The sequence below is a fragment of the Lissotriton vulgaris genome, unplaced genomic scaffold (genome assembly GCF_964263255.1).
Source record: "Lissotriton vulgaris unplaced genomic scaffold, aLisVul1.2 SCAFFOLD_303, whole genome shotgun sequence".
NCBI classification, from domain to species: domain Eukaryota; kingdom Metazoa; phylum Chordata; class Amphibia; order Caudata; family Salamandridae; genus Lissotriton; species Lissotriton vulgaris.
In genome coordinates this window covers 703128-716961 of record NW_028246227.1, presented here as the reverse complement: position 1 = coordinate 716961, position 13834 = coordinate 703128, and the positions used below count along the sequence as shown (strand labels likewise).

General features: G+C 48.3%; 1 protein-coding gene across 1 annotated transcript in view; it reads left to right on the top strand.

The window, feature by feature from the left end:
* Window positions 1–606: 606 nt before the first annotated feature.
* Window positions 607–13834, top strand: part of LOC147666025 (uncharacterized) — an 89451-nt gene continuing 76223 nt past the window's right edge. The window contains exon 1 of the mRNA XM_086949306.1: window positions 607–1553. Within this exon, the coding sequence (XP_086805432.1) occupies window positions 607–1553 (947 nt within the window). The remainder of the gene's footprint in view (window positions 1554–13834) is intronic.

The window sequence follows — 13834 nt, the reverse complement described above, 5'->3', positions numbered from 1 at the left end:
ATCGGCCTCACTTCTTATTGCCGACAATGGATTCCTCAGTATGCATTTCTAGCCAAGCCACTGATACAGTTAACGACACAGGAGGCAGCCGTATCGACTGTCCTCCCTTGGACATCTGAACATACACTTAGTTTTAATGAATTAAAGAAAGCTCTATGCCAAGCTCCAGTCCTAGCTACACCGAACTACAGTAAGCCTTTTACACTTTTCGTCACTGAACGTGAAGGTACAGCATTATCTGTTCTCACACAAGATCAAGCAGGACAATACAAGCCCTGTGCTTATTTTTCGAGCACATTAGATCCTGTAGCCCAGGCTCTGCCTGCGTGCCTCAAGTCAGTTGCAGCCACAGCACTAGCTATCAGACAAAGTGATTCCATAGTATTGGGACACTCCCTGACAGTACAAGTTCCACACTCCGTGGAAGTTCTTTTAAATCGAACACAGACTCAGCATTTGACAATTGCACGTTTAACAGGTTATGAATTGACACTGTTCCAGCCACACATAGAAATCAGACGCTGCAACGTTCTAAATCCTGCTACACTGTTACCGTCAGTTAATTCGAATCCCGCCACACACGACTGTGTGGAAGTAGTTAACACTATGACAAAGCCAAGGCAAGATCTGACAGATATCCCATTACCAGATCCCGACCTGACACTTTATGTGGATGGTTCATGCATGAGAACAAGTACAGGAGATCTAGTAGCCGCGTATGCAGTGACTACTGACACTGAAGTTATAGAGACACATCGTATTGACACTCTGTCCGCTCAAGCAGCAGAGCTAGTTGCTCTGACACAAGCCTGCATACACGCCAAGAACCAGAAAGTTAACATATATACAGATTCACGTTACGCATTTGGAGTCGTACACGACTTTGGAGTGCTCTGGCAGGAGAGAGGTTTCATGACTTCTCATGGAACCAAGATTCAGCATGGTCTCCTTATTCAAGCTCTGTTAGATGCCATACATTTACCGACTTCTATCGCTATCATGAAGTGCAAGGCACATACGAAAGTTACTGACATTATTTCTCAAGGTAACGATCTAGCAGATCGAACAGCCAAGCTTACAGCTCAGACTCCCGACATTCCAGTTAGCAAGACACTGACATCCACTCCAGATCAGACTACATGTATGACAGTTAAGGACCCCACTCAAGATGTCATAGATATCCAGTTGCATGCTACTCCCGATGAAATCAAGAAATGGTCCGAACAAGGAGGGGTCCAGACAGATCAGGGATGGGTGACGAAGGGAAAAGCCACATGGTTTCTCCCCGACTCGATGGTTCAAGTCATTATCAATACCGCACATAGTCCAGCACATTTAGGAGAAAAAGCTATGTTAGACAGTATCCAGAACATTTGGTTCAACAAGCATTTACGAGCTGCAGCCAGGCAGAAAGTCCGTACCTGTATTATATGTTGTCAGTTTAATCCAGGTAAAAGTGTCCCAGTGGAACAAGGGGGATTCCAGCCTCCTGACCACCCTTTTGAAGTCCTCCAGATAGATTATATTCAGATGGAGCGATGTCGAGGTTTCAAGTATGTCCTTGTAGTCGTATGCGCTTTGTCCAGATGGACAGAGGCATATCCAGTCCCAGATTACACAGCTGCGACCACTGCCAAGCAGTTGGTTCGTGAATTCTTCCCCCGTTATGGACTCCCTAGGGTCGTGTATTCTGACAACGGCCAGCCATTCTCATCTGAGCTTATGAAACATGTTTCCCTTTTATTAGGGTACCAGTGGAAGTTTCATTGTGTACGCCATCCTGAAGCAGCCGGTCTCGTAGAGAGACATAATCAGACCCTGAAAATCCGAATTGCCAAAGTATGTAAAGAGAAAGGTGTGGACTGGCTAGTAGCTCTGCCAGTTGCTTTGTTTTATATGCGCATGGTCGCACATTCCAGATCAGGTCTGTCCCCGTACGAGGTCGTATTCGGCCGCCCCCCTAATATGTGGGGTACACCTAGACCCCGAAGTATTACCGATGTTTCAAGTAAGATGCTGACAGATTACCTAGCTTCCTTGATGTCTGCCCTACACTCTTGTCGTTCACAGGTTGCCGCCGCATTTCCAGACAATACCGAGGTGGCACCGCATGAAATCGTTCCCGGATGCATGGTTCTTGTGAGGAACTTTGATCGTTCAAGTCCGCTGGAGCCTCGCTGGAAGGAACCCCGACAGGTCCTCCTTACCACCCGTACGGCCGTGAAGTTGGAAGGCCGCAAGGGGTGGGTGCACCTGTCGCACGTCAAAAAGTTTTATGGACTGAAACCTGTTACTAAGAACATTTCCCAGGATTTTAAGGACTGCCAAAGTACTGTTCTCAAGGACTGTCCCGCAAAAGACAATGATACTGAACCCTCCCTGTTAGAGAAAACTCCGCAGAAGGAGTATAAATCGAAATTAAGGTCTAGTAAAATAAGTCAGCCAGTTTGATTGTCTAAGTCCTCCCCTAGGTGAAACGGTTAGACCGGTTTCTGACATGTATATAATAGACCCCCACAGAGAGAGATTTAGTGAGAATTCTAAAAATTGCACTATTATTTTATGTTTTCTGCTATATCTCAGCCTCATGATTACCTGCACCAGTTATGCATTTTATTTGTGTTTTCCAGTTTCTCATGTAAATAAGTCTGCTAATGTTACAGTAGAGCACACGTTTAGTGATCTACCACCTCATGAACTCTCTTACCGCCTTGCTATGCGTAATAATTCCTTTATCCGCATGTTACATTATTCACACCAGACCAGCAATGCCACTAATTGTTGGGTGTGTGGTCGACTCCCCCCTTTCCAGACACCGAAGGGAGTTCTGCCACTCTTTCCTTATCCATTTTCACATAATGGTTCGTGTGGAGCATGGTCCACGTTAACGTCATCCTCAACAGATATGTCTTTTCTTAACAGTACATGTTTTCCAGACAAGCAAGGTCTTCCCCATAGAACCGGGTTAGATCTAGAAAATGAAGTGTATAATTTAGGTAATTATTCTTCGAATTTTATGGTCCTGAATGTTCAGTCTGATACTACTCCAGACTTACCTGCAATTTCAGTATTACCAGTCAAAGGTGAATTATGTGTCCGAAATAATGGTTCCGTACATGTAGGACATAGTGATTGTACTACTATTATCAAGTATAGTGACAGTGGGAAATCTATTTTCAAAGCCTCACGTCATTCTTATTTTATTTGTGGTCAGACCGCATATGTTCGCCTGCCCCTCGATTGGGATGGTACCTGTTACATTGCCTTCCTACTGCCACCAGTTTTCCTAGCCCCATCCGATTATCATAGAAACACACGTCTAGTACACATTAGACATAGAAGGGAGATCGAGTCCCCGATTGTCGATCAAACTGAAACCACTCTAGAACAGTATCAAGACTTTAATAAAGGATTCTTTTTCTTTATAGGTCCTGTCCAGAATAGTAAGCTAATCCGTATGTTAACCAGAACCCTTGAAGCAGTAGTGAATGAGACTACTTCTGCTCTAGGTAACTTAACCGAAGAGCAATCTGCTATGAGATTTGTAGTTTTGCAAAATCGTCTCGTCCTTGACGTCATACTGGCCGATAGGGGCGGGGCATGTAGAGTCATCGGATCTAGTTGCTGCATTTTCATTCCTAATAACGCGCCGTCTGTTTATTCAGCTATAACCAGACTTCATAAAATTGCCCATATGTTACACCAGAATCCAGGCACCTGGACATGGTCCGGTTGGCTCTGGAGTATAATTTCTGCCTGGGGATGGAAAGTATTGTCATTTCTAGGTATTGCAGTAGCGATCATATTCAGTTGCTGCCTCTGTTTACAATGTGGCCCTGCGATTTGCGGCATTTGTGCTACATCCTGTATTCCTAGTCCCAAGTCCCGTCCTAGATCCCGTTCCAGGAAAACTCGAGACGAGCAAATGATACTGTATGAAATGATAGATGGTATCATGAATATTGATGTTTCCTGATGGAAACGTAGTGACAAGGAGGGAATGTGGAAAAGTAAATTTTGCCATGTTCTGTGTCCCTACGTGTCCTCCATCTTATGTTATGTGTGCATGATTAATATGCATATGTACTCCCCATGTTTGATTAAAGATGCAATTACAGTTGTGTCCATCTCTGGTATGCCAGTTTCCAGTCTTCGTGAAAGCTACGAGTATTAGGCCTATGTACAGCTACGTTGCCACGTTTCTCAGTGTGCACGTTATTTCATTGTAAAGTCCCCGTTTCTAGGCCTCAAAAGGGCCCGGACACCAGATTCAGCTCCTGTCTCCTGAACCCTCGCTGAGGAGCGATACGGCCCCCACCTGTATCCTCGACCCTTCACTTACTTCCTGCCTCATAGTGCCCGGCTCAGCCTGGCTCTGCCTACGAGTCTGCCAAGAGTATGTTATGATTCTAGTTATCAGTCCAGCCCTCCTTCTCTGCATTCCTAAGCTACTGAATCGCATCAATAGTTTCCGTCATTGTCTAGCCTTTACGTCTCTATGTAAGAGAAATACTGTATTTAATGGTCATTTAATATTCTTCATCACGCACTACATGTAGAATAATGCATGCTCCAGTCTTAGAGTCTGTTAGCCTTTCCCCTCCTGACTTCTAGTTTATATCAACATGTTCTCTAAACATTAGATACTAGATAGGGTTTAGGTACATGTTGCCCTGACTCTCCAGACTTCAGTCTCTGCTCCTAGCACAGAGTTCATAGCCCCCAGCTCCTCCTAGTAACACGTCATTGCCAGTTTGCGCGCACCATTAGGTCAGAGGTCCCGGCTCCTTAGGTAGCCCCCTCCATGTTTCCGCCCCATTCATGACATATTCTGTTACGTTTGCATCACATGTCTATGTATACGCCCTGTTACACCCACTTTCACTCTTATCTTTCGCGACTGCTACGCGTCACGCCTTCTGCTCCACCCACTGCTACGCCTACTGTATTCACTGTAATGCTATTGTTTTAGTATATATATGTTGTACATTGTTATTAAAAGTTAGAGCTCTCTTCCCTTCCTGCCCCCGGCAGCTGCCATTCTGTTCCCGTGCAGGTTGTCCTGTTCCTGTCCTTTATGCTGTATTAAACCTGCAAAACTCCTACTACCTCGAATCTTGACTCTTATTTATTGAGCTATCTGTCATTGCTATGTCCAGTAAAACCTAGATCCGGTATTATTTATTTATATACCATAGCATGGTAACAACTTTTTCCGAGTTAATGGAACTTTCGCAAGAAGCAGTTGACAGTTTTTTCAAAAGTCTAAATGATATGATGTTTTCACCAGAACAGAAAGAATGACTTTGAGCAAACTAGCACACGGCGTTCCCCACACCCTGAATTTGTCCTCCAACTTTGAAAATAAAGCGATATGGAAATATTTCTCACCATTTTTTTCAGACAGCGGGAACCCTTTTCAAATCCAATAATATTTACAAATTTTTTTGGAACACTCATCTTCTGCTTAAGGTAGAACTATTCTTAGAGAACTAACTTTCTATTCTTAGGTACTCTAGAGACATTAGCTACCCTGTAGCATGTTCATAAGTATGTTATATTTTGTGATGGAATGGTCTCGAATTTTTTCTTCTGTATTAAGAGCCATTTCATGTGTAAATTACGCATTTTTTATTCATGCTGATTTATAATATGTGTTATATGTTTAGCATTATTATACTGCTTGAGTGCATATAGTACATGTAATTGTGTTTTGTATATTTCATAATTCCAAATTTCAGAATGCATATGAATGTATTTTGGGGTGGTACAGTATACACGAACACTACTAGTTTTTTTACTATGCCTAGATTTGTAAATATGGCCATAGTCTACGTGGAGTGGGTGTGATGTATTTCTATAGGTACTGTATCGATCCCCCTACTCCTGACCCTGGTTTGGTTAATAATTAACTAGCAGCCATCCAACGGTGCAAAAACCGCTATCTGATTGAGCCACACCACAGGACAGAAGCGCGTTATCTGATTAGGTCATAACGCATGCCATCTAATTAGGCAAGCACTAGTCCTCCAGCCCCTGATAAGGCATACGGAGTTCTCAAAACAAATCAAACCTACCGCGATCTGGGATTTTCCCGTAGCCATTGTTTTGATTTCACCGAGAACTTCAGTAAAGAATGTGCGAACAAACCCGTTCGTATGACATCCTTATTGACGTATATATGTCCATCCTTACGTCAATCTCGGCACCTTTCAGGTATAAATATTACCGACATTGCCTTAAGCAAACACACGCGGTGGTGACGAGATTGGAGCAGCGAGACTTGCCGAGGAGCCCAGCAAGGAGCGAAGCCCACAGGCGCTGCCCCGCCTTCCTGACGCGCTGAGAGAGAGACGCTGCCTTTCTCCTGCCGAGAAATCCAGCTCCGGCGTTTCCAAGCAGCCCTCGCAGGCAGCTGGAATATCGAGACCTGGGATACGAGATACCAGCCCTCCACCATTCTAGAACTCATTTTGCTTCACCCTCCTGTTTGACAGCAAACGTTGAGTTGCAGCTTGATCTGTTCTCTCCAGATTTGTATACCAGGTTTGTTCCTGCCAATCTCCGCCTTTTCGAGCTGTATTTTGCTTCACATGATATCAAATGTCCATTCACTTTTTTCTTGGCCCCCGCTTGACAAATCTTCCCGAGACTTTCAGGGAATGAATTTTACATCGATGCTTATATTACCAACATGACTTATTTTTCTTCTGCTAATTGCGAAATAGGTATTTACATATATTTTCACTGTTAGTTTTTAATAGCTGATAATACGTTTAATACTGGCGACTGAATTTGATTGTAATGTTATCCTCTACTGTGATGATGCACTTATTTAGCGCTTACTATCCCTGACCAGGCGTCAAATCGCTTTTTCAGTGAGTAGCGTGCTACTCCAGAACCCAAAAATGATTAGTGGTGAATTAGTATAGTGAAATGTGAAAGTGATTTGAGTGGTGGACATGTTAGTCAGTTATTTCGATTCAGAAGGTTGGCGAAGGGACAGAAGAGGGAAAAAGGTTTACAATAATATAACACTTGTTACCCCATATGGGGTGTTGCAGTGCTCTTTTGGCGAGTAGCAGGCTACTCCAGAAACTATAAAGGATTAGTGGATAATTAGTATAGTAAAATACACCTGGAAGTTGTGGAGGCTGTCATCCGACCCTGTGCTCTCGGGTCCAACTCTGCTGGGCTGCCCCCTGTTGCCGCTGCCTCTCGCCGCACCCGCTCCGCGGGTGCCGCTTCGCGGCTTGAAGGAGGGAGAGGCGAAAACCAAGCGCTGTCACTGGGAGGCGCCTGGACTGACCATCTTGTCGGCGCTAAGCAGGGACTCGGAAGACCAGGAGTCCCTGCTTCCCCAGCTGCACAGGCGGACGCGCCCACAATCAGACACGCCCCCGCCTGACCAGAGAAAAGGCGCGGGTTGCTCTGCTCCCAGCGGGACTCACCTGGAAGTTGTGGAGGCTGTCATCCGACCCTGTGCTCTCGGGTCCAACTCTGCTGGGCTGCCCCCTGTTGCCGCTGCCTCTCGCCGCACCCGCTCCGCGGGTGCCGCTTCGCGGCTTGAAGGAGGGAGAGGCGAAAACCAAGCGCTGTCACTGGGAGGCGCCTGAACTGACCATCTTGTCGGCGCTAAGCAGGGACTCGGAAGACCAGGAGTCCCTGCTTCCCCAGCTGCACAGGCGGACGCGCCCACAATCAGACACGCCCCCGCCTGACCAGAGAAAAGGCGCGGGTTGCTCTGCTCCCAGCGGGACTCACCTGGAAGTTGTGGAGGCTGTCATCCGACCCTGTGCTCTCGGGTCCAACTCTGCTGGGCTGCCCCCTGTTGCCGCTGCCTCTCGCCGCACCCGCTCCGCGGGTGCCGCTTCGCGGCTTGAAGGAGGGAGAGGCGAAAACCAAGCGCTGTCACTGGGAGGCGCCTGGACTGACCATCTTGTCGGCGCTAAGCAGGGACTCGGAAGACCAGGAGTCCCTGCTTCCCCAGCTGCACAGGCGGACGCGCCCACAATCAAACACGCCCCCGCCTGCAACGCCCCCTATTTTAAGAACAGCTTCACGCTCAGCGGGACGCGAGCGGGACGCCGAGCGAAGCCCGGGCAAAGGGCGGGCCGTCTGTGGCCGTCCGGGGCAGGAGGAGGCAGGGCAGGGCCACCCCCCTGACACCCACCGTACAGGTCCCAGTTCGTGGCACCTCACTGTGGGGCCGGAACCCAGCATGTCAACACGTTCCGGTAAGGCCTTGAGGGGTGGCGGTGAAAGTGCCCCTGGGGGCACTATGTTTGGCTCTATGGACAAATTCCTCACTAGGGTGGCGGCTGTCATCGACAATGAACTCGCCATATCAGAACGGCGCCTTTCTTTTGACTTTCCTCCCTCCAAAACCACATCTCCAGCAATAGTGTTGTCCTCACAAAACTCCATTCCCCATGCACTCTTGCCTGGGGACCTACCTGGGGATTCTTACATTGCACCATTAGAGGGTGGTATAGATGGGGCAGAAAGCTCGCAGACTGGTAATCACTCCACCAGCCCTTGTGCTGTGCTTATAGAGCCCTGCACCGAGTCTTCCATAGCATGTCCACCTGGCAACCAGTCCCAACATTGCCCTGATGCTCCTGCTCTTGACCCACAACCTCCGCCTAAGATTCGATCTACTCAGGGGCTTAACAAAAGGAAGGGGAAAAGAGCAATTAACATTCGAAAGGGCTGTCCATCCTCGCTTATTAAGCACGCCAGGTACCCGCCCCAGAGGGGTCTTTTCCCCCGGGGCGTCGTAGGACCTGTATCTTCAGGGATTCCCATTACCGCTCCAATTGTAGCTGACACAGTATTACCTTCCTTGCTGGTCCCATCAGCGCCTGACCTAGCCAATGTGGGTCCCTCTCTGGAGTCGATCGAGAAGCTGGTCAGGTCCCTTTTGGTACCACTTACTGACCAAGTTAAGAGGTTGGGGGATAGGCTCGACTGCTTTGAACAGGCAACCAGGGACAATTTTTTCTCCCTTAAAACCCTGTTCAAACTTCAGCCAAAGCTCAGTGAGGATAAGACAGACAGGATAGATAAGAACACTAGGATAGAGGTTCCAGTGAGACCCCCTTCAGGAGAACAGTTGCCACGGCCGCCCAAGCGACCAGTCTCTGGGAATACTATCTCGGTTGCCCCTGAGGATGGCCCTAGGCAGACAAGGCCGAATGTCTCCACCCATGCTGCCCAAGTGCATGCTATCCCCCCCCCAGTAGTAACAACCTCGGCGCCTATTCAAGGCCTAAGGCAACATCAGAAGGGAGGGACGGGCCCAACTTCGCAACCTGGGGCCGCTTCACCTGTTACAACTGGCGGTATAGCATCAACTCCTAAGGCTATACCCATTCCTGTCCCACCAACAAACCCTCCTCCTTCAGGTTTTCCTCAGAATATTAGACGAAAGTGTCCCCCAGTTAATCTCCCCCCTGAGTGCCACCCGTATGTTGTTATCCTCACCAAAGTCCCCCCTATCAGGAGTACCCAGCAGGAAAACCATCAGGCACTTAAGAATAAGGTCATCCACTGGCTGAGAGCCAACAGGCCCTTGCCTCCGGGAGTGGATGGTATAATTCTTGGTGTACGCAGGGTGGGATGGATTGGAAACGGGAAAAAATCTCTTGAAGGGGATTGCGTGGTGATAAATTTCCAAGATGTTAGGGTTGCCCATCTGATATGCTCCCAAGGACAACCCACGGTTGGAACGGTATCGACGTAGTCGACTTAACATTCTTTTACCCCCGGTCCATTACGACCACTTCCTCCTCTCACCTTGGACAATCCACCCACACTAGCAGTCCTGGGGGCCAATTTCCTGTGGAGAATACCGTTCACGGCCACTCTCCCCCGGGAGTTTTCCCACAGCAGCTATTCCTAGCTCCAGTGATACCGAACTGGGGATCCTGGGGTTGCTGACTCTGTGATGTTCCCGGGGAGGTCCCTGTGGCTTCGAGCCCTGCTGTTGAGCCAATACCTTACCTTAAAACCAATAGCTCCTCGTCCTCATCGCAAATTCAGGCTACGGCCGAGTTTGTAGAAGAGCAAGGGGAGACCGGGGCATCTTTTAACCTTCCGGCTAGCCTCCCTGGTGTGGGTGTTTTGGACTTACCGCTCCCTGTCGAGGACTGTCGCATTACGGCTGTGACGGACCCCCCGATTAGGGTTTTCAGCTGGAATGTGGCGGGCCTCGAGAGGAAGCTAGCGCTGCCGGACTGGAACGAGCTTGTGGAGCAATACTCCATATGCCTGTTCCAGGAAACCTGGAGTCGGGTGCCCCTACACAAGGCGGGATATTCCACCCACTTTTTGCCGGCAGTACATAGTGCAACTGGTAGGGGCCGCCCTTCAGGTGGCCTACTTATCTGGGTGGCCTCAAAACTCAATTGCAGGGTGGTGGAGCGGGACACCAATTGCCCGGATCTCCTTAATATATTGCTGAGAAACTCCCAGGGCCGAGTCATCTTAAACATTTTCAACATCTACGCCCGAGGCACAAAGGGGGGCAGAGAATCCCCAGTAATAGCCTGTCTGGAAGCCCAGCTCCGCTCATCTTCTCATAGGTCCTGTACCTTGTTGGCGGGTGACCTGAACTGCACTTTTGAGCCCCTGGACCTTGAAATCCTAACAGACCAAGAGGAATATGATAGTGGGTGGGGGATTCCGCCCCTCGAGCTTAGTCCTATTAAAAAGTGGACAGAAGTGGCCCTCCAGATCAACTCACTAGCTATGGAGTTTGGTCTCAGGGCTGCCAATGGCAGGACAAGGTCCGACAAAGCAGGGGCCCACACCTACAACAGGCCAGGGCACATGTCACGGATTGATTATTTTCGCCTTGACATACACCTGTGGAGCATGGTGGAGGACATGGTGATTGTACCATCGGTTGAGAGTGATCACAATCTCCTGTCCCTCACCCTGTCCTACAGGTGTCTTAATATCACCGCGAGTAGATTTTCTAGTAACCCCGCCCCGGACCTGTCAGTGGTTACAAACTGTGGAAGACGGCTAAAGTGGGCGAAGTTGGCACTTTCAGAGGAGAAAACTTCTGCCATTAGGCAGCTCCTTGCCTCAGCCCTAGTCAATCTCGACCCCCAAGAGGAAGGGCTGATGGAGGTGGCACCCAGGTACTGTGTCATAACTCAGGCTATTAGTGACCTCTTTGTAGTTCCAGCTAATTCGAGCAGAAGGAAACCAGGCTCACGATCGGGACAGGGCTGGTACAATCAGAAGTGTAGGGAGGCGAAGTCACTCCTCATTGAGGCAGTCAAGTCCAAATTACCATCCATGGCTAGGGAGGCAAGAAGACACTATGCACTATGCCAAAAAAATGCTAGGATGGAGTGGGAGGATAATTTCTGGCAGGACCTCCTGGCTGCCAGTCGTGGGAAAGATGCCAAAGGTTTTTGGGACATGGTGGGCAAAAGGAACCGTCCTGAAGATACCCGGAGGACCTGTACCATCAATGCCCAGACTTGGTTCTCTCACTTCCAAAAACTTTACTCTGCTGTTGAAGGCCCACTTAACGATTCTTTTAACCTCCCACCCTTTACCCTAGTTCGTGACCTGGAACTTTTTTCTGTTTTGGATGTAACAAAGCAGATTAAAACCCTGGTTCCATTGAAAGCAGCTGGTCCGGATGGCCTACCAGGGGATATCCTCCGCGCTTATCCGGAAGAATGGGGGGTACTAATCTCTGCACTCCTCAACGCAATCATTGGGGGAGGCCACGTGCCTGACTCCTGGAGAGGTGCGGAGGTGGTCCCCATCTACAAAAAGGGCAGTCGGGATCTACCCGGGAACTATAGGCCTATAAGCCTAATAGATTCAAGCCAGAAATTGGCGGGGAAAGCCATTTTGGGGAGGATCTCCCAATGGGTGGACGATAATCACATCCTGTCCGATATGCAAGCTGGGTTCCGTTCAGGTACAGGAACTATCGAACAGGTCTTCAGGCTCTTGTTATTATACTGGAAGGTGGTGGTACTGGGCAAAGGCAGTCTTTATTTGGCCTTTATTGACCTTAAGACTGCCTTTGACCTGGTACCTAGGGAGGAACTCTGGAGGGTTCTTTACGGTTTAGGGATGCCCCCGTACATACTAAACCTCCTTATCAACCTGCACACCAACACCTATGCCCAGGTTAGATGGGGATTGAACGGGGAAAAGACCGATAAGATCAGGGTCGAGAGGGGAGTAAGGCAGGGCTGCGTTCTGGCCCCTACCTTATTCTCCCTCTACATTAACGGGGTGGTAGATCACCTACTGGGCGAACCAGCAGACGCTCCCACCCTGGGAGGAGTAAAAATTCCAACCTTGTTGTTCGCCGACGACACCCTCCTCATCTCTAAAACCCCCCAAGGTCTCCAGACACTGCTGAACCGCTTTCAGGACTTCTGTACCTCTAAGGGCCTTGTCATCAACGTAGATAAGACTAAGTACCTAGTTATGCATCCACCTCGCAAACTTGGCCGCCCTCCCATTCTGAACTCCATACCTCTAGAAAGAGTGGCAGAATTTGATTATCTGGGAATCCGACTGAACGACGTGATGAGCTGGACTGCCCACATTGACAAAATGACTTTGGCCCACAAAAGGGTGGGGGGCGCCCTTCTTAAGGAGTTCAACAACTCTTCAAAACATTGTGTTGCCCTTCTACTTGAGATATATAAAGCACGTGTGGTCCCTGCGTCACTTTATGGAGCGGAACTGTGGGGCTCGGGCAAAGTTGACTCACTGAGAAAGGCTGAAAATAAATTCATCAAGGATCTCCTTGCCATTCCATCGAGTAGCCCGACCATCCCAGTGCTCATGGACACTGGCTGCAAAGCCATAAGGGACCAGGCTCGGCTTCGACCCCTTTTGCTTTGGGCACGTTTGTGGAGGGTCACGGAGCTAAAATCCTATGCCAATGGTCTGGCAGAGGTGATGCACTCTGACGGTTGGCGTAGCATTAAATGGCTGAAGGACATAAAACACCTTTTAGGGGACCTAGGCCTGGACTCTTGCTGGCATAGCCACTCCGCTCCCCCGAAGGAGACTTTAAAAAAACTTTTCTGGGAGTGGGTTTGTATGAAGCGTTTGAGAAGCCAGCAGCACTGCAAAACCACCGCAGCTTTTCTGCTGCTAAAAGACGCTGTCATGTATGAGCCGTACATGGACATTATATCAGTGGCTATGGATAGGTCCTTGTACATCAAATTTCGGTTAGGAACCCTACCCTTGGCCGACTTTTGCTCGAGGTGGAATAAATCCCAGCCTATATCATGCTTCTGTGCTCTTTGTTGTGATAAGCCAGAGACGGTGCCACATTTTCTTTTTGAATGCCCGGACTATGGTCGCCCCAGATCACGTTGGCTTGGTCCCATCTGCAGAGAACTGGGTACTCGTCAGCACTCCGTTGCACTCCGGATTCTTTTAACTAACACAGCCCCTCCCATTGTTTGTGCTGTTGCTAAGTTTTTAAAATGGGCTTGGTTGATTAGAATTAGAAGACTGTCCATATCAATTTAATTCTCTTTTTATCTAATTTATGCTGACCTAACATGTTTTATTATTATACTAAATGTACAGTCTTACTTTTTTCGACATGCTGTTTTTATCTTTTGTACTGCTTTTATGATATGTGCATATCGAAATAAAGCATCAATCAATCAATCAATATGAAAGTAATTTAAGTGGTGGATATTAGTCAGTTATTTTGATTGAGGAGAATAGCTGAGAGATAGAAGAGGGAAAAAGGTTTGCATTTATATAGTCCTTGCAGCCCCTGATGGAGTTGTAAAGCATTTCTTTTAACAAGTATAGGTTA